This window comes from Boleophthalmus pectinirostris, unplaced genomic scaffold (assembly GCF_026225935.1).
Source record: "Boleophthalmus pectinirostris isolate CB_2022bp ecotype Guang Dong unplaced genomic scaffold, ASM2622593v1 HiC_scaffold_2, whole genome shotgun sequence".
NCBI lineage: Eukaryota > Metazoa > Chordata > Actinopteri > Gobiiformes > Gobiidae > Boleophthalmus > Boleophthalmus pectinirostris.
The window spans coordinates 44,102,133-44,124,324 of NW_026571152.1; the positions used below are offsets into that span (position 1 = coordinate 44,102,133).

At 42.3% G+C, this 22,192-nt stretch overlaps 1 protein-coding gene across 1 annotated transcript in view; it reads right to left on the bottom strand.

The window, feature by feature from the left end:
* Positions 1-22,192, bottom strand: part of banp (BTG3 associated nuclear protein) — a 128,870-nt gene that overhangs the window by 88,818 nt on the left and 17,860 nt on the right. The window contains exons 6-8 of the mRNA XM_055155930.1: positions 15,726-15,835; positions 10,777-10,848; positions 7,165-7,209 (exon numbers count right to left, since the gene is read on the bottom strand). Of these exons, the coding sequence (XP_055011905.1) occupies positions 7,165-7,209; positions 10,777-10,848; positions 15,726-15,835 (227 nt within the window). The remainder of the gene's footprint in view (positions 1-7,164; positions 7,210-10,776; positions 10,849-15,725; positions 15,836-22,192) is intronic.

Sequence of the window (22,192 nt, forward strand, 5' to 3'; positions counted from 1 at the left end):
TAGTAGTAGTAGTAGTAGTAGTAGTAGTAGTAGTAGTAGCAGTAGCAGTAGCAGTAGTAGTAGTAGTAGCAGTAGTAGTAGTAGTAGCAGTAGTAGTAGTAGTAGTAGTAGTAGTAGCCGTTTTATTCGGTCATTTATTCGGTTATTCGGTCATTCGGTCACAAAACAAAACAAACCAAACTCCAGCCCCATGGATCATGACTGAAAGAGTTTAGGCTGAAGTAAAAAAGTTCTTCTAACGCCAAATTCTATTAAACGACAGAATTCAAAAAACAGCGTCTGAAAAGCAAATTTGCATTTACAGTTTCAGTTATGACTCTGTATAAAAGAGACAACGTACACATTAAAACAAACAAGACTGAATGTATAATTCATTCATTCCTACCGCTATCAACCTTTAGCGGTAAATGTGTGTGCACCGCGTTAATTAATGATATGTGTAAATGTGGATCATTCACACGTCTCATTCACACATCAGGGCAGGTCCAGTCACATGTGCAGACACTAGAGTCACTTTACACTAGAACAATGTCAGAAAACAAACTGTTTATGTGGAGCTACAGCAGCGAAACAACCAGAAAGAACCAAAACCCTCCCACAGGCTCCTCTCAGATCACAAGTCTGAACTCATAAGTTTGATAAAAACAGCTGTAGTTTTGTTTCTGGCCTAAACTGAGCTGAAGTTCACTTTTATTTCACATTAGTATCTTGGATCAGACACAAGAGCGTTTAAAGCAGCGCCTCAGTGTTGTGGATGTGAGTGACGCGACTCTGGGGGTTCGTTCAGGGACAGTACAACGTTACAGACACAGACAAATTACTCTGCAGACAAACACTGACATTTATCTGTCTGTAAACTGGATTAAATGGACATAATATAGAGCAGGGGTCTCCATCCTGGAGCTCTCCACCCCATTTCAAGTCGGTCGCCAAGGGAAATATGAAATATACGTGTTTGGCTGAATAAGTAAAGTTTGATTCATTCCCCTTGTAAATCTACATGATGCCTAGTTTTGTGCACTTACAAATGGATAATGGTTTATATGTTATAGGCTTTAACTGTTCCCAAGACTGAGGCTCTTATATTTACTCCATTTCTTGCAATTGCTAAAATAAGTAGCTCTTTGGCATTTTGGTTTTGTAGGTGGCTCACCAGAGGAAAAAGGCTGGAGACCCCTGATGTAGAGTCCTGCCCACGTGGACTATAAACGATATGTCTTAACCAGTGCTGGGAAGGTGACTTTTAAAATGTATTCCCCTACAGATTACATACCTCAAAATGTAGTTTGTAACGGAATCCATTAAATTACTTAAGGTGAGTAACGTAATCTAACTGCCGACTCTGTTCCAGTGGCTCCTCGACCTCGTCCACTGTGTGACTGACGCCGCCAACATTAACAAGACGTTCACGTAGCTCTTATTGCCGCGTTCTGTTTAGGTTTCCGGCAATGAGTGGAATTACCGGGGAAAAAAAAAAAAAAAAAAAAAAAAAGGGATATAGCTCGAAATGTGGAAACAGGAAAGTACCGCCATGTAATCCATTTATTTCAGCAAAGTAACTCTAATCCAATTACCGTATTTTCCACACCATAGGGCGCGCTCTTAAGCCTCCAACGCCATCAAAAAACGACCACGCCCACAATCCAGAGCGCCCCATACACGAATCCACTCGGGTGTCCGACTTCAGTAAACTACAAAGCCGCACCACCCGCAGAACACACAAACAAACACACACGGAGCAGACAGCGACCGCACAACGAAACACACCCACAGACACACTCATCACTCCACGCCGACGAGGAACGGAACGGAGGAACGAACCGAAAAAGCGACGAGCCCGACGAGCCGCTTCTAGACACGACTGAACAACTGAGTCACTGCGAACACGCCGACAATCCGTTGGTCCCAGACACACCCTCCCTACACGCCACAACTGAACAAAGCCCAGAGTCACCGTGAACGAACAAACAAACAAAACCACTCACACATCACACTGTTGGGTTTCATTTAAAGTCCCACACGGTTTATTTGTGAAAAAAGTTCGAAAACAGACCATTTAATGACAGTGCGTCTTATAGGCGAGTTCCATTGTTGACAAAAGCGCGCGTTGCATGCTGGGAATTATTTTGGTCGGCGGCAAGAAACACTAATTCAACATGACGGACGGAGCGAGAAAGCACGTAAAGGGTATTGATCCTGGTTATTTATCCACTCTAACAGCAGAGGACCCAAGACCATTTGACCAGTGTTTGTGTTTCATTTAAAGTCCCACGCGGTTTATTTGTGAAAAAATAGACCATTTAATGACGCCTTATAATCCAGAGTGACTAATAATGCGGAAAATACGGTATATTAACCCTTTGTTTCCCAAGAAATATTCATCTAAGTTTATAAGAATGATCTAGAAATTATTACTAGTGTCGTGTTTATTACTCACTGAATAAAAAATACTGAAAAACTATATCAGTAGCCCGTGTTGGGAGTTATAAAAGTTATAAAAGTAACAAATTACTGTGCTGCGTTGCTTTTTGCTGCACAAATGTGAGTATCGCGCGTCACGGTGCTTTTTTTTTAACCTGGATTGAAGTGGTGGGTTTTTCTTTTTTCTTCATATAAATCCAGTGCAGTTTATTTGTGAAAAAAGTTGGAAAATAGACCATTTAATGACTTAGCGCCTTATAATCCAGAGCGACGTATAGTGCGGAAAATACGGTAGCTCTTTGCCATTTTTGTTTTGTAGGTCGCTGACCAGAGGGAAAAGGCTGGAGACCCCTGATAAAGAGAGTCCTGCCCACGTGGACTGTAAACGATGTGTCTCCAAGTGCCCATATTAACCAGGCCCTCATCTAAAACATCCAGTGTGACTTGCGTGGGCTGTATGGGCGAAGTGTCTTGCACAATGACACAACGCCAACAAGGGTAAGGAGTGATTCAACAACAGGCTGATGGGAAAATCTTTAAGCACATCTTCTTCGCTCCCCAATCTGTTCCCAATCTCTCGAATCGAAAGTATTTGGAGCATTTAAAGTGCGTGCCCCGAGTCCCGTCTCCGTGTAAATAAACTGCACTTGTAAACGAGAGCCTTTGTTTTTCACTTCACACGTTGTTGAGGCTCATTTGTGTGGAAGTTTCACACTGACACACACGCCGAGCGCCCGGAGCTCACACACCACTTCCTCCGCGCTCACTGTGGGAAAAAAACTCTAAAACCAAATCCCCCAAAAGCATCACAAATATTTAAATCTGCACCTAACGTCATCGCTTTGCAAATTTATTAAAAGATTTAGATTTTATTTTATTTCTGATCAGTTTTAAAGTCGGACTCTTTTGTTTCATTCACGATTAACACACAAACCTGCACATTTAGCGTGAGTTCTTCTCTCAAACCGAACTGAAAACGCTCCAACTTCCACCTCGTGATGTCATGCGGCGATGCAGAAAGTGCTCCGCTGTGTTTTTAAACTCCACACATCTTCACTAGAATCGCTCGGATCGTTTCAGACATGGAATTTCCCTGGAATCTCCGCTGAACTAAAGTTGAAAACGACCGCTTCATGACATCACGAGGTGGAACAGAGCGTTTGGAGACTTGTAGACGTAGACAGAACAATAATAAAGATTTACTCAAACGTGTGAATGTTTTTGAGGAGGGAACAACATCAGAACTTGGATTAAAGCTCACAAGAGTCAGTTTTGTGTAATTTAGGACCTTGAGATGACTCAAAAGTCTGGTGAATACGTTTCTTTTCCTAAATTTAACCCAGATTATGTTAGATATCTTAAAAAATTATAATAAAATAGATAAATAAATAAATATACAGATGGTAGTTTTAACAGTAGAGGTCATGATGTGAATTAGGGACGGGCATTCGATGAAATTTTCTTAATCGATCGTCGGAAGAATTAACGATCGATGATCGATTAATCATTAATGTTTTTATATTAAAATGATCATCATTATTATTACTATCTGCACTAATCTGCATAAATAAATTCAACTTTACGACATATAAACATAACGACTCTAGATCCACATCAGCTGTTTGACATTATAATGTGTTTAATTCAGTTTTGTTCAAATCTCACAGAAACAAAACTTAAAACCACATCACTAATTTACATAAACTAAGTGAAGATAAAACTCCAGCTCTTGTGTCGCTGATGCGGTTCAACTTGTGTTGGATTAAAAGACATGACTCAGGTGAATACAGGTCAGTGTGACCAGATTTGTGTTTGTCAAAACCAGGACAGCGTACGGGGGGAGGGGGGCGGGGCCTCGTCATCCACATTGAGCGACTCTCACCTGGAAAAACTTTTTCCCACTGGACACAGAAACATATGTGCTGCTTTATCCACTGTGCACATGGACTCACACTTGTCCCAACGCAACGGAAAGTGTGGAATTTCTTCTACAAATCCTGGTTAAATCCACATTTGTGCTTCGGTTCGTTACAGACTGACCCACTGTTTGTGTCTCGCTCCTTCTGATGCAGAGACACATGTACACACCTGTTTGGTCACGACACACAAACATACATTTGGTTTGTCGATTAAAATGAACGTAATCCATGAAATTCTTAATGATCAATTATCGATTAATCATGCCCATCCCTAATGTGAACCCTGTTACCCTCCGCTCACCTGGGTTTTGTTCAGGCTCTTGTCCTTTATGCTCTTCTATGAACATTTCAAGACCTAACGGCAATTTTTTAGTGATGGGCAAATGAGTCGGAGTTCCGGAGCACGTCTCGTTCTTTCTGAAACAAATTTCTCCGAAGCACTGCCTCGGAGCTCGTCTCGCAGCAGCCGCTCACGTGACCGAAGCGTCGAAGTGTCGGTCCCTCCCCCTGCCGCTTCGCTCTGCGTGTCGATCGCTTCAGCGTATCGAAGCGTTTCATTGGCTCGGCAAATGTTCCGCTCTGCGATTGGTTCAGAGCTTCAGAGTGTTCGGCGCACTTCCGTGGTTTGACGAGCGCTAAACTGCAACGGTATAAAAGATGCACCGATATTTCTTAAAAATGTTGGGTAGTGAGGAGTATTGTGTGACGTTAGTGGTGATTTTGGCGACTTTTGGCGTTTGTTTCCTTTTCGACGGCGTCTACAAGTGGAAAAAATGCGATCCACGGTTTGGGATCACTTTGATTAACCTATTTTCTTATTTACAGCTGCTATTTATGTTGCTCTTTACATATTATTTTAAATCATCATTATTATTGTTGGTAAGGTGTTTGCTCTGCACACAAGTTTTGTCTTACACTAACAATACTTCATCGATGCTGAGACTCCTGGTTAAATTTGTCCACTAGAGGTCAGTGTTTCTCCGAGCCTCAGACACGTCAAACCATTTCAGACGATATTGTGACTGAGGTGTCGATGCTTCACGAGGCTCCGTTCGCCCATAACTACAATTTTTCAGTGCATTTGTCCTCACTTTTTCTTTCTTAATTTTGCTGTTAAAACTCCCAATTTTACCTCCAAATGAAGTGTTATACATTCTTTTTTTTTTCAGTACAACCTGTTATTTCACAATCTGCTGCTGTAGTCGCTACAGGACCAGAAATACAAATGAAAAAAAAAAAAAAAAAAAAAAAGAAAATTCACACTCTTTCATACAAACACACACAAACAAACGCGTATCAACAACTTTTTGGACAGAAACAACGCTTCATTTAGGTCCTTAGCTACAAAAGTGTAAAATATCAAATGCGTAAATAAACTAAAAATCTCCTTATTGCTTCAAAATAACAAAAAAAATGCAATGGCCTCACGACTTGACTGGTGCAGGTCATGGAAACAGCTGGAGTCAGGTCCAGGACACAGAGTTTATTACATTTGGATTGGACGTTTAGACCGAAATAAACCTTTTAAATTAAAAATAACAAGAGATGCACAATTACACAGCCCAAGATGTGTAACGTGTCCATTTATGTGAGAAATCTCTGCACTTCGAGGGACTTTTTCAGTTGTTCTGAACACAGACGCTCAGAGCATCGACTCGCTTCACTGTTTGGTAAAGTTTGGACCAATCAAAATGGACGGAGCGAGTGAGTTTGGACCAAAACAAAGCTCCTATTGGACACTGGTTTTCTCTACGTCATCAGGCAGCGAGAGACAGAGGAGAATGTCGGAGATCCGCTCAGAAAGCCACAAGTCTCAAGGAAAAGTTTCTGTCTTTTATGGTTGGAAAGTTCTGCCCGGTTATATAAACAGAGGGTCCTCAGATTTGACTAGCCCAAATTTAAGACTTTTTAAAGACCTTTTTAAGACCACTTAGATGAAAATTAAAACCAACATCGCACCCATTATGTGGGCGAAAAACACCAGATCCAATTCTGATAAAGACCAACCAACTCCAGGACTTTATCTAGAATCTAAGAGCCACTGTGGATTAAATCTGCACTTCCCCATGATCCATCCAAGGCCTTCCTCCACTCTACTGACTGTTTACTCATTACCGCCGACGCCAGAAACCAAAGTACGGAAACCAAAATACACTCCAAATTAACCGTTTATTCTCGTTATGTGATTTCACGTTCTTGTTTTATTTTTTTTTTCCTCCATTTAACATCGCACTGCAGCCCCGTTGAGTAAACAACAAAATAGGCTAATGAAATTTAAGACCTTTGTGAAAAAAAAAATAAGACTTGGACAATATAATTTAAGACTTTTTAAAGCCATAATTTAGGAACATGAAATTTAAGACCTTTTAAAGACTTTTAAGACCCCGCGGCTGCACTGATAAAACATTCCCAGGCATCAAATACGATACAGTCGGTCTGGAAAGGTTTGAATACAAAGCTGACACATCATCAAACAGCAACTAACGCAGACCGCCTCTAGTGGTGAAGTGTGAGAATACGACAGGGTCTGGTCCAATGACAGACGCAGCTTTAGTGATGGAGAAAACATCCAAACTAAATGTACTGTGTCTAAATGTCTCTGTCGTTCTGTGACTTACAACACGTTCTGAAGTCTGTATAAGCAAGAGAACAACTGTTTGATTACTAAATTCACTCAGGATTATTTCTGCAGTCAGTAGCAGAAAATCACTCTGCTGGTCTTAGTCCTACATGTTTCTGCGTTATCCCATATTGCTGTGTTTCTGTGTTATTCCGTACACGGTGTTTCTTTGCGTCTCCATTGTATGTAACTGTAGATTCTTACCTGTCCGTCCTGCCCGACGTGAACCTGATGAATCTGTAGATTTCCCTGAAAAAGAAAATGACAAAAAATCCCTTTAGTTTCAAGACTGAACCTCTTTTTCTCTTTTAGAATGTGACCTGAAGCAGCCACAGAGAGTTTAAAGCAGTGAAGTACGTGAGTGTGGCACATGTGTGTCTAGTCTCGTGTGTCAGTTTTCTGTGCATGTCTCATGCAGAAAAAGCCGCTGTCCTGCTGCAAGTCATGAAATCTGCAGCAGAAAACTGTAATCGAGCAACAGAAAGTTTGGAGTGATGGAGAAACTTGTGAGGGACTGGAGGAAAGCAGGAACGGAGAACACAGCTTCATGATAATAAATAATGATAATAAAGTATCAGCTTTATAAAGCGCTTTTTTGGACACTCAGAGACGCTTTACAGGACATTATTCAGTCACTCCAGACCCTGTGGTGGTAAGATGCTACTGTAGCCACAGCTGCCCTGGGGCAGACTGACGGAAGTGACGCTGCCAATCTGCACCATTGGCCCCTCAGACCACCACCAATACTCACACACACACACACACACACACACCACTGTCACACTAGGCAATGAGGGTGAAGTGTCTTGCTTAAGGACACAACAACAGTTTTTGCTCTGGTGCCTCCTGTGGCTCCTGATTTTCCCAGAGTCTCCATCCAAGTCCAGACCAGACCAGGACCTGCCTCTGAGCTTCTGAGATCTGACGAGATCAGATTTTGACAAACCTGTAACTGGGAGGATGAGCCGTGCCTGAACTTCAGTGACACCGAAGCTGCACGGAGTCGCTCAGAAGTGACACCGAGGAGGAAGAATTGAATGGATTTAGTGGATTTAGTGATCTGGAGTGAGATGTTTGGTAAACTTATGTTCTGTTGTTGATGCTATAGTTTTCTGAAGAACTGTTCATATGTGACTTTAACATACCATAACTTGCCTTTCAAGATAAAATGTCAGTCCCTGATTTTATAAAATAAATTTCCCCCAAAAAGTGCGACTTATAGTTCAGCGCGACTTAGTCCAAAAAATACAGTAAAATAAAACCCCCAGGATCATGTAGAGCGGGTTAATACGAACATTTAAGACCAAAATGAGGCTCAGAGCAGCAGGTCCAGAGGGAGGGGGCAACGTTTTTTTCATTCTAAAGTAAACTGTCGATGTAAAAGTCGATGGATCGATCGCGTCCGTGCTCACTTCCTGTTTGAACGCGGGGGCCAGTGTTTTACTCATGTCCATTTGTACAAACAGTGTACGCTCCACGCAGACTGCATATTTGATTAGTCATTGTGAGCTTAGTTGATCAGATAAGGCCCCAGTGAAAAAACAATCGGAAACTCTGGCACTCGCACGAGCAATAATTCCCATGTAAAGTCTGCGATATGAGCCGGTCCACAGAGGAGCACTGTACATTGAGCCTTTGTAAAGCTCAGCTGTTTCCTCTCTTTAAATCCGGTATAACTCAAGAGCCCCAGCCTCCATATGGCCACAGAGCAGTGTAATCTATGCAACAGCTCATTTCCTCTCCAAGCACCAGTGTCTTTGATGAGAGGCTTTTTCTTAATGAAAACATATTCCGAGGCAGACGGGGGGAAAAGGGATTCTGTTGCTAAGCTTTGAACTTTGCAAAACAAACAAAATGATGAAATAGAAACAGGAGAGGAAAGAGGAAAGAGCAGGAGAAACTGGGCAGAAATACAAAGCAGAGGGAAAGCAGGGGACTTGAGCGCGTCACTCCAGCCGTCGTCTAAAACTTTGGCCAGGAGGAAATGAGGAAAACACATGCGAGAGGTGTCAGTTACTTTAGGGCAGCGGTCTGACAAACGCTCCATCATATTCACAGAGTAATTACATGTGTATGTGTGTACTCGGACATAAATCACTGTCTGCACCAGAAACCATTTGGTATGAGGCCGGGGGAAATACCTCTGCACCAGACCCGGCCGCTTCGGGGGCCAGACTCTGATTTTGACTTTTCGAGCGCTCGGAGTCGTCCAGAGGGAGAGTTTCAGCGTTTATGGCAAACTGATGACATGAGCCCATTTTATAAGAAAATCCAGGCTTTGGGTTTTATGATTTTCCACTTATTTTTGCTTTTAGGATTTACTCTAACCCTCCAAATATGAAAATAAAAGAATGAGGATGCAGGACTTTCCAGACTTTTCCAGGTCGATCTGAACTGAATTATTAAAGCCACAGGGCTGCAGGGCAAACAACAGATTAAACCGATTACCGTAATTTCCGGACTATAGAGCGCACCTGAATATAAGTCGCATCAACGAAATTTTAACTAAATTTTAAAACTGTACATATATCGGCCGCAACTGAATATAAGCCGCAGGTGTCCACGTCTTCAAGAACGTTTACAAGTTCAGTCGGTCTGTTTTTATCACCTCTGTAAGTTTTTGTCGTCTTTTTGAGTTGAGTCAGTTCGTCGCTGCCGTCGCCGTCTCACCGTCAACTCACTGAGATCGAGTTCACGTGCAGCAGCTCTGTTTTCTTCTTCCACAGTCACATCCATCGCCTTTAACTTAAAATCTGTGTTTCTTCATGTGCTTTCCGTGAGGAGGGTGTGTATGAAGTGCAAAATAACTGTTCAAAACACAATCAAACAGAATCCTCGGTGCATCATCACCTCGTCTCTTCCCGCGCTCTCCTGCTCATGTCTCCTGCAGAAAGAGTCTCTGTTCTGTCTGAATCCTGTCAGTGTCTTGGAGGATTTCAGCAGATTTCAGACTCTCCTGGGGGCGGGGATAGGTGTGGGGATGAGGTGTGAGTGGATGTGCAGCTACTGAAGTTTGAGACGTTTCTTCTCGTCATTTACACACACAGGTAAGACGATTCCCCCTTCATAAACTGATAAACCGTTGAGTGCACTGAAAATATCGTGAGTTCATGTAGCAACTTCATGTGTAACCCGCACAGACAGCGGCGTTTCCTGCAGCTCAAGCTGAAAACTTCTGAAAGAAGCAGCTCAAATAACAAAGTCTTCTGTGTGTGTTCTTACAGTTGGTTTTAATACCGTATTTTTCGGACTATAAGGCGCACTGAAAATCGTTTCATTTTCTCAAAAATCGACAGTGCTCCTTATAATCCAGTGCCTTAATTCTGATTGTGTTTACTGACCTTGAACTGATTTGATCTGGTACACAGCACTCAAAAATCTGTCAGAATGTTTTAGTACGACTTTGGTAAACTACGAAGCCGCACCACTTGATGGATTGTTGGACCATTTCGGCGACCGTAGTCAAGAGCCTCACGGAGTAACACACATTCACCAAAACCAGTTACGAGTTATGAGTTACGCCACAATTTGCCGATGGATCGTGAACGCCTGAGCTAAGGATCAGTCTCAAGTGTCGTCCGAACTTCACGAAGGCCCGAATCATCTTTGAACAGCGAAGGAACAGCGGCGAGACTCGGATAATGCCGAGAGGGACGAGAGGAATGTGTTACAACTGAACAGTCTTGAGAGTTTTTGTGAATGAGTTGAATAATGTTTGACTTAATCACATTTGATTTATCTGACTGTTTTGTTTCTCTTAAGCACTTCATAGTCCAAAAGATACGGTAATAGTTGTTGTTTGGACCAAAGACTCACCTCACTGTCCTGTGTGATCTGCACCTCTTCTCCCTGTGGCACCTGAGCGATGTGCAGCTGTCCCTGGGGAATCTGAGGAAAGACACACAAACACATGTTAAAAGGGAAATTACCAAACCAACTTTATTTGTAAAGCAGTTTAAATACTCCACAGCTGGCCATCAATACAACTACTAAAAAACATAGAAAACAATAAGATAGAAACAACAAGAAATGTACATATTCTTAAAAGCCACTGAAAAAAGGTGCGTTTTTAGGAGTGATTTAAAAACAGGTACAGACTCCGCCTCTAACAGAAAACACATGGTCCCCAAGAAGATTAAGTTTAGTGTTTGGGACGGCGAGCTGGAGCTGAGAGCGCCAGAGCGGGCGTAACGGTGGATCAGGTCAGCGAAGTAGAGATCACTAGGCTGTGCAAACACTTAAACGTAAATAAAAGAATTTTAACATCGACTCTAAAAGACACTGAACTGGAGTGAGGCTAAAAATAGGTGAGACGCTCTCGTGTTTTCAGGTTCCAGTTAAAAGTAGAGCTGCTGGGTTTTGGATTGGACAGTTTTGGCTCACACCAACATAACGTTCATTACAATAATCCAATCTAGTCGTCACAAATGCGTACATGATGTTTAAAAGGTCCTATATTACAAAAAAAAACAAAAAAAAAACTTGGACTTGTGTTTTGTATCTTTTATCTTTTTTTAAAAACTCAGTTTTTACCTTTGTACCATTTCAAGTTCTTCACTGGACAACAAATAATTGGATAAACTAGGGTGTTCTAAAACTTTTGACCGGTGCAAAATGCAGGGTGCTGAAATATCAGCACTAGCGGTAATTTTCAGCTCCTTTTGTCCTTAGTTCAGTTGAGATCAGGGCTGAAATCATCCAAATGATTCTAGTGAAAGTGTATGGAGTTTAAAAACACATTGGAGCACTTCCTGTATGACCACATCACAAGGTGGAACAGAGTGTTTTGAGTTTGAGAGAAGAGCCCAGCCCACATGTCCAGGGTTTGTGTGTTAAACATGGGTTCGGTCAAGTGTTAACGGAGGAAACAGGGGCAGATTTTTGACATTCAAATGTCTCTTATTCAGAAACTAGAGGAACTATTGAAATAAGTAAAGTATCAGAATGTAGGAAAGAGTTACACTCCAACAGGGTCAAGTTAAACCTGTGAGATTCTTTCAAGTTGTTGACAAAAAATTTAAAAACTCATGTTGGTAACGGAGGGAATGAAATATGCAGCACTTTTTGGTCAATAAATCCAAACAGTGATAACTCTTGGTTCTCACTTACATATCCTTAACAAACTGGTTTGAATATTTGCTTCATATAGTTTTCTACCATATGGTACAAGATTAGGTTGAAAAACCTCTGACTTTTTGACTCATGAGATTTTTTATTAAGAAAGGTCATGGTAACGGAGGGAAAAGTAACGGAGGGAAAATTGTACAAACAAGTAGAAGGTGCAGGATTTTATATAATTTGTCGCTTTTTCTTCTGAAAACTTTAATATTACTTCAAAATGAAAGAAACTATTTCTATAAAATATGTCAGTCCTTCCAAGAACATTTTTATCATTTTAAATACTTTTTTTTTTGAAAAATCATGTACCTTCATCAACAGTTCAAAGATGGAATAACACAAGATATGATGAAATACAAACATTTATTTACATGATTTGCAGGTCTTTGAAATTTGGGAAATAATTTTTGTTCCATGTTTCATACATGGTCTGTTTAAAACGGATGGAACTTTAGAACCAAAAATGGAACAGAAAAAAGGTCAACAGTTTCATAAACTAGAGTACATATGTATCTGTTCAATACATTTTTATATCAGATGAATTAACTTGAATTTTTGGCCTTGATGTTTACTTCTGCTTGACCGGGCTCACAAGTGAATGAAACAAAAAACACAACTCCAGGTCTGTGTTTGTGACGAGGAAACGATGCTTTATTAAATCTGCGTCGTCTGAAGCGAGTGCAGTTTTGGGATGTTATTCTGCTCTGAGCTGCTCTCGCCGTCAGCAGCTCCACACAGTAAAACACAGTACGGGCTTTTACATGTTGTTTTAGCAGTGACCATAAATTCTGGGTTCAAAATTTAATGGCGCGCTCAAAGCCAAGCAGCATAATAACTGAACTCTTTAAACTACAGGCTACGTCCAACTTCCAAACAGCTCCTTATTCAGAGTGAGTCCAGCCGGCCGGAGAGTGACGGGGCGCGTTGGACGACAGTTTGAGAGAGGCACAAACACGGCTAAAGGCTCATTTCTGCTCCACTTTCGCACGTAAACAGAAGTTCCAAACACAGACTGTGTAAATGGACAGCGTTCCGATGAGGAAATGAGCACGGATGCGCTTCTGGCTCCATCGACTCTTCACGTTCTACTGAAATAACGTCACCTCGCTCTGTAGCTGCTGCTCTGAGCCTCGTCATTCTGGTCTTAAAATGTTCAGATTAACTCCCTCTACATCAGAGGTGCCCACACTTTTTCATCATGTGAGCTACTTCCAAAATCACTAAGTCATAATGATCTACCTAATACAAAGCCAAACAAACTGCACTGAAACACTCTGTGCCCCTTTTTTGGACCCTCCCCCACAGTTTGAGAACCTCTTCTTTAAGAGAACTTCCTCTGACACTTTACACAAAACTGAAAAAAGTGAAGGAAGATTTTTAAACCTGTTTTTTAAAGTTCCAAACTGGAGTTTCATTCTTTTGTGGTTTTGCAGTGATATTTACCAGCCTCTGCACGTTTACCAAACCAAACGCACATCGTGACAAACACAGATGCATTTGTCACTTTTGTTAGACAAACTTCATCCAAATGTGGCAGTAGGTCTGTTCTGTAGATCCGCTCTATGCTGTAGACCTGCTTTGTGCCAACACTGGAACACAAATTTAGACTGGTTTTTGCTTCACGTTTGGTCTTGTTCTTCTAATCAGCCGCACTGTGGGAGGGGCTTGTGTTGGCTGTACGCAGGAAGGAGCGAGAGCGTGAAAAGGCGAGGGGCGGCGTGCTGACGTGAGGCAGGTGGACAGGTAGGATGTTTAGGAAGTTGAACCTGCCCTGTGATGCACGCTGGTACACGAGGGCACACGCTGTCGCAGACGAGCCGTGCATAGGGAGCGTGTGTGTTTGTGATGCGCCGTAGAGTCTCCGCGGGTTTCAAATGAGCGCACAGGCTGCACTGAGACGCCCCACACGCTCCTGCACCCGCTACAAGTTTATTACCAACAGCAGCGGCCGGAATGAAATATGATCACACTTGTTGAGTGTCAGACCTCGAGTGAGAGACAAGACCGAGTCCAAACGCGATCGAGTCTGAGACGAGACACGGCGATCTACCCACACGACCTTGGCGATCGACTGGTAGATCACGATCGACGTATTGAGCACCACTGCTCTACATGATCCAGTTTTTATTTTGCTGTTTTGTCCATAAATAAATTCCTGTTGCTAATATGGAATTCCGCTTCAAACTGTTTCTATTCACGCTTACGTCGCTCGAATAATTTGGATAATTTCAAGCCAAACTCTACTAACGAAAGGTAAAAAGAGCTGAAAGCAACTGAAAACTGCCACTTGAGCATTTTGAGCTTTGGAGACGTAGACAGACTAATAATACTCTTTAAAGTTTGCATCTCTGAAATATATTGTATTTGTCACTTTTGTTCGTGGTTTGTGTGTTTCCTGTGACTTTTTCTCCGGTGTGATTCTATATTAAAATGTTTTTGGTGAAGTGTGGAGAGGTTCTAGTCTTGTGTGTGAGGATCTGCTGCTCCTGTTCCTCCTGCACCACTGTCACTTGGCTCTACTGCGCATGTCTCCTGCAGAAAGAGCCTCTGTTCTGTCTGTATCATGTCAGTCGATCGCACCGTTACTTCTGCACCACTCAACTATTTTACATTTAAACTTATAAACTTATAAAGATAAAGACTGAGACGACTGAACACAAATGAACACAAAAAACAAAATCAGATTCTGAAGATTACAAACTGCAAGTCGTGAAATCTGCAGCTGAAAACGGAAATCGAGCAGCAGAAAGAAAGTTTGGAGTGAGAGAGAAACATGTGACACCGGGAGGATGAACCGTGAAACTTTCCTGAAGTCACTGGACGGATGGACAAAGTCTGGACTTCAGTGACACCGAAACCATCCTGTCGGGATTCAGAAAGACCCCGATAATTCTAACTGGAACTAGAAATGTAACAATAACTGAAAAATCGTGATATCGTATCGTCAAAGTCTCACAATATATCGAATTACAAGTTCCTTCATAGTTTTATAGTACGAACAGCTTATAAACATCGGGAACTACATGTCCCATGATTCATTTCAGCGCAAACATAAAGAAATATGTTTTATACTTGAATTCTTGGAATTATGATGGAAATAATTCACACCAAAATCTTGTCAAGGTATTTTAAAAGCAAAAAAGTGTCACATCTACAATTATATCAGCCTCTTCTAAATATCATAATAAATACCGTATCATGAGATGTATATCGTGATAATATCGAACTGTGAGATTTGGATATCGTTACAACTCTAACTGAACTGATGCTGAGTCTGACAACAGCGACACACAAGAGTTTGCGTCGCTCTGTTTACCTCCGGAGGTCGAGGCCGAGTTGTTCAGAAGTGACACCGAGGATGAAGAATTGAAGTGATTTAGTGATTTGGAGTGAGACGGAGAGTTTGTTCAACTTGTTTTGTTCTGTTGTTTATAGTTTATCTGAAGAACTGTGAAATATGTGATGTTAACAGTCTGTTCTTCTCTCTTCTGTTGTTTTTACAACTTCACTTCACACAGGAAATGTCAGTTCCTGCTCTCTCAGTTTAGAAAATACATTTCTCTGACTTATATGTTTTTTTCTTCTTCATTCTGTATTTTTTGTGTGGTGCGACTTACAGTAGTTGAACAATAAGACGAGTAACTCACCACCTGCACCTGTCCGTCCTCTCCGATCCGGTGGAACTGGACCTGCTGATTGGCCAGAGTGTAATGCAGAGTCTGTTGTGTGGCTGTTTCTATCTGCGCAGCTTCAGTCTCTGAGGAAACAAACAAACAAACAGAAAAACAACACTTACGGTTAATACAAGAAGCACCAGTATCCTGATAACAACCTGTGTGTGTGTGTGTGTGTGTGTGTGTGTGTGTGTGTGTGTGTGTGTGTGTGTGTGTGTGTGTGTGTGTGTGTGTGTGTGTGTGTGTGTGTGTGTGTGTGTGTGTGTGTGTGTGTGTGTGTGTGTGTGCGTGCGTGCGTGCGTGCGTGTGTTGCATGTTAGAAGACAAATAAATGTGTCATGGCATATTTACTCTGTAGTGAAAAACACACTCAAACATGACAGCAGATAATATTTGTTCTATATTATATTTCAAGATTTTGCACAGCTCTAGACTTTAGACCAGAGGTGGGCAAACTACGGCCCGGGGGCCTTATGCGGCCCTTGAATCTTTTTAATGTGGCCCACCGAACTTGAATAATAATAATAATAATAATGATTTTCAGTGTTTAAAGTAATTTCAATAATATCATGGGACTTGAAAGACAGATATTTTGTTGTAATGTTTTGTAATAATTTTCAATTAGGGACGGGCATTCGATGAAATTTTCTTAATCGATTGTCGGAAGAATTAACGATCGATTATTGATTAATCATTAACGTTTTTATATTAAAATGATCATCATTATTATTACTATCTGCACTAATCTGCATAAATAAATTCAACTTTACGACATATAAACATAACGACTCTAGATCCACATCAGCTGTTTGACATTATAATGTGTTTAATTCAGTTTTGTTCAAATCTCACAGAAACAAAACTTAAAACCACATCACTAATTTACATAAACTAAGTGAAGATAAAACTCCAGCTCTTGTGTCGCTGATGTGGTTCAACTTGTGTTGGATTAAAAGACATGACTCAGGTGAATACAGGTCAGTGTGACCAGATTTGTGTTTGTCAAAACCAGGACAGCGTACGGGGGGAGGGGGGCGGGGCCTCGTCATCCACATTGAGCGACTCTCACCTGGAAAAACTTTTTCCCACTGGACACAGAAACATATGTGCTGCTTTATCCACTGTGCACATGGACTCACACTTGTCCCAACGCAACGGAAAGTGTGGAATTTCTTCTACAAATCCTGGTTAAATCCACATTTGTGCTTCGGTTCGTTACAGACTGACCCACTGTTTGTGTCTCGCTCCTTCTGATGCAGAGACACATGTACACACCTGTTTGGTCACGACACACACACATACATTCAGTTTGTCCATTAAAATGAACGTAATCGATGAAATTCTTAATGATCAATTATCGATTAATCGATTAATCATGCCCATCCCTATTTTCAATTATGGGATATTTCAATAATGTAATATTGTAACGTGTCATTTTTTTCTCTTATGAAGTGTATTACCAAAAAACAACATCCATCTGCTCCTGGTCCGACCATTCTGTCAAATTTTAGAACCGTTTGTGGCCCACGAGTCAAAAAGTTTGCCCACTCCTGCTTTAGAAGATTAGAACAAATCCCATTTACCGCCGTGTTTCAACTGAAATCACAAATAACCTAAAGAAGGACAAACATATGAAGAGATTTTCCTCTAAATAACAGAAAGTCTGAAACAGTGCAGAGCCTCGCGCACCACAACAGGCAGCCCGCACACCACAGTTTGAGAAACACTGGAATAACATCGAGAAACAAACTTTTAAAAGTACAAACACACAAAGATCGGTGTGTAAATCCCAGCGAGCAGTGACTGTGGTCTCCCTCTTCACACACGACCAAAGACCCTCCCCAGAAGCTGCTGCACACGGTCACCCGTGCACGCGGTCACCCACGCAAACGGTCACCCACGCAAACGGTCACCCACGCAAACTGTCACCCACGCAAACGGTCACCCACGCAAACGGTCACCCACGCAAACGGTCACACCACGCAAATCACCCACGCAAGCGGTCACCCACGCAAACGGCAAACGGTCACGCACGGTCACCCACGCACGCACGCGGTCACCCACGCAAACGGTCACCCACGCACGGTCACGCACGCGGTCACCCACGCACGCGGTCACCCACGCAGCCTGCTGTTTCAGCTCTGCCTCTCGTCTTTCACCGCTGCTGCTCAAAAAACACACGGACGGATCCTGGACCAGGCGAAACTCAAACCCACGAGGCTGAAGGGACGTCAACAGGGCTGCTGATACGACACACACCTCGATACGACACACACCTCGATACGACACACACCTCGATACGACACACACCTCGATACGACACACACCTCGATACGACACACACCTCGATACGACACACACCTCGATACGACACACACACCTCGATACAGACACACACGATACACACACCTCGATACACCTCGATACGACACACACCTCGATACGACACACACCTCGATACAGCACACACCTCGATACGACACACACCTCGATACGACCTCGATACAGCACACACCTCGATACGACACACACCTCGATACAGCACACACCTCGATACGACACACACCTCGATACGTCGATACACACACACCTCGATACGACACACACCTCGATACGACACACACCTCGATACAGCACACACCTCGATACGACACACACCTCGATACGACACACACCTCGATACACACACACCTCGATACAGCACACTTCCGATTTCGATACGATATATTTCAAATCGATTCGATGTGTTTCAATAAAATTAAAGTCTAAATTGTGTCTGTGAGACTAAAAGTTTTTGTTAAATCATTTCTGGTGCAAAGTTCATCTAAAACACAAAGATTTTAATCATCAAAACAGAGAAAATGTGTGTGTGTGTGTGTGTGTGTGTGTCTGGTTCTGTGTTTTGGCTGAGCAGTGCTGTGTCTGGTTGTGTGTGTTTGGTTTTGCATGGTGCTGTGTCTGGTTGTGTGTGTTTGGTTTTGCATGGTGCTGTGTCTGGTTGTGTGTGTTTGGTTTTGCATGGTGCTGTGTCTGGTTGTGTGTGTGGTTGTTGTGTCTCTGGTTGTGTGTTTGGCTGTGTGTTGTTGTATGTGTGGTTGTGTGTGTGTTGTTGTGTGTTTTGTCCGTGTGTTTGGTTGTGTGGTTGTGTGTGTGTTTGGTCGTGTGTCTGGTTGGTTGTGTGTTTTGTCCGTGTGTTTGTCCGTGTGTAGTTGTGCGTCCGTGGGAGCTCACAGGATGTGTGCGTTTCCTTCGGTGGGACGTTCCCTGGTCTGGGGTCAGAGGTGTCGGCGCTCGGGGAACAGCAGGACACTGAGCTTTGTGTGCAGATTACAAACACGTGTCCGAACGCACAACCTCACACACACACACACACCTGTCACACAGACACACAAACACACACACACACACCCGCCTGTCACACAAACACACAAAGACACACACCCGCCTGTCACACAAACACACAAAGACACACACACCGCCTGTCACACAAACACACACAAACACACAAAGACACACACAAACACACACACACCCGCCTGTCACACAACACACACAAACACACAAAGACACACACAACACACACACACACACCGCCTGTCACACAGAACACACACAAACACACACAAAGACACACACACACACCTGTCACACAGACACACACAACACACACACACACACCGCCTGTCACACAAACACACAAAGACACACACAAAGACACACACACCCGCCTGTCACACAGACACACAAACACACACACACCCGCCTGTCACACAAACACACAAAGACACACACACCCGCCTGTCACACAACACACAAACACACAAAGACACACACAACACACACACACCCGCCTGTCACACAAACACACAAAGACACACACCCACATAGACACACACCCACACAGACACACACCCACACAGACACACACACATACAGACACACAGACACACATCCTCACACACACACACACACACACCTGTCACACAAACACACAGTCACACAATCACACAGTCACACAGACACACAGTCACACATTGACACATTGACACAGACGCCGCATCATTCTACTAGAACAAATGAAAATACAACATCCACGCATGAACTATTTATAAGAAACATCAGTAAAAAATAACTTTGGAGTTGAATCCAGGCGCAAAACTGTGAAAATAAACTGAAGACAGCGTGTGGCGTTTGTGGCCTCGTGTGTGTGTGTGTGCGCGTGTGTGTGCGTGTGTGTGTGTTTTGTAAATGAGAGTGAGCAGAGCTGAAGTGTGTGTGCTTCTGCTCCTGTGCTGCACTTTAAATGTTGTTTATTGTTGTTTATTTTGACGCTGAAGTGAACTCGAGATGCGTTGTGTTGTTTTCAGGAGTCTGTGCTGTTAGTCTGATTCCTGAGCTGGTTTCACTTGGTGGAAACCGTGTGACCTGCAGCATTAGGATTTGTTCACTCGACAGTAGACGGGGACTTTTTTTATTGAACAAAATCGCTGCTGTTTGGTCGTGATGTTTGTAAAGCTCCAAATCCTGTAGGAAGAAGAACAATAACGTCTTTCCCTGAGATCAAATTCACCAAACATTCTCTTTTTTCCGAATTTAAATACTCAATCTCGGGAATCGTTGACAACGCAGAATGTCTGACTCTTCTCTGATTGGCTGATGAACTCACACTTCCAGGGTTTTTCTAAATCGTCTAGTGTTTTCTGATTCCTGATCTAGTCTCTGGAGAGAAATTAAACTGAGCGGAAGCACTAGGGGGCAGCAGACTGATTAGCTTATTGGTGTTTGGGCCCCCCCTCCCAAAAAAATTTCTCTTCTGCATTTACTTCCTCAGTCTGGGCGAGCTCCTCCCTCTCTGTAGCGTTCACGGCGTGGAGCATCTGGACCAATCAGAGGCGAGCACTGGCTCAGAGCGGCGAGGATCATGCTGAGGCAGTTTTCCCGACATCCGTTGTAAATGTGTTTCATTGCAATAGTCGTGGAAAATACGGAGCAAGAAAGTTTAATGTAACGTCAGGTACTGGACTTTTACATGTTCAGAAAAAAACTTGTGTTACTGTTAAATGACGTGAAAGAAAATTTAAATGTTACTACAAAGTTTTTAGAAAAACTTTCTCTACACAAACACAAACTGAACACATCACAGTGACGTGAAGACAGTTCTCCCCGTTTACTGTGGCGCCGATATTTTTGCTGTGACGTAAATCCAACCGACTCCAAACTAACTAAACTAAAACTCACGGTGAGGCGTCATTCAGCTTTTGCGGCCCCCGTTTGTGGAACAGTCGACCTGAGGATCTGAGGTCCGCTGAGTGTGTTCAGATTTTTAAAAGTAAACTAAAAACGTATCTTTTTAATTTAGCTTTTAATTGAAACTTTTATTTGTTTTATCATTATTATTATTATTATTATTTGCTTTTAATTAAATTACCATTAATATTTTATTTAGTCTTCATCTGTTTTTAGCTCTCCATTTATATTTTTACTATAACCTTTAGGAGCTTTATGTTTCTGTTTTATTGTTGTATATATGCATGAAATAATGGGGTGGGGGGGTTGCTGTTATTTTTAATATTGTAATTTTTTCTGTTGCATGTGAAGCACTTTGTGCTACATTTCAAATGTATGAAAAGTGCTATACAAATAAAGTTTGATTGATTGATTGATTGATTGACTTGTGTTTCTGAACCTCCATCTGATTGGCCGTTCCATTGCACAATGTCGAGGTGGAGGTCGATTTTCCCCGAGTCCCAAACGCAACGGAGCTCAGCAGAAGTGTTACAAAGCTCACTTGAGGCGCTTCGAGGATTTAAAAATGTTAAATAAGTCTGATGAAGAAGAGGTAGAGCGCTTCATTGGGTGTTAAATGTTCAACGTTAAAGTTTATTTGTTTTTTTTAACTAAGTCCTGATGAAGACCAGTCCTGTTTGAAACACGTCGGCTTTGGCCTTTTAACTTTATGTTTCCTGCGTGCTTTTACTTTATTGGAGTGGATTTCATGTCTGAAGTTTATGAGAGTTTAGATCCTTTTTCAAGAGCGCCCTCTACCTGTTCTGACTGGAACACCTGCAGCAAACACAAACATTTTAGTTTTTTTCTGCACTTAAATAAGTTTCTATCGTCAAAATACAAAAGAATCCTACAGAATATGACCTTTTTGAAAGCCCTGTCAGAACACGGGCAGGTTCAATTCCCAAAACGCATGTGGGAGAATTTCTGGGCCCAAGGAGCTGCAGTACCTGGAGTGACCACTAGAGGGGGTCAGGCTTATCCAGGTTTTATTATAGATCCGTGGTTTTGCTCCCTGTTAGCGTGAAGGTTATTCTAATCCACTGGAAATGTTGGAATCCTGATTATCACGGTCAAAATAACTGCAATTAACAGTTATGTCATTATAATTACTAAAGTTCCGGGTTAAAAATCAGTTTTAGTTTTGTGCTTTG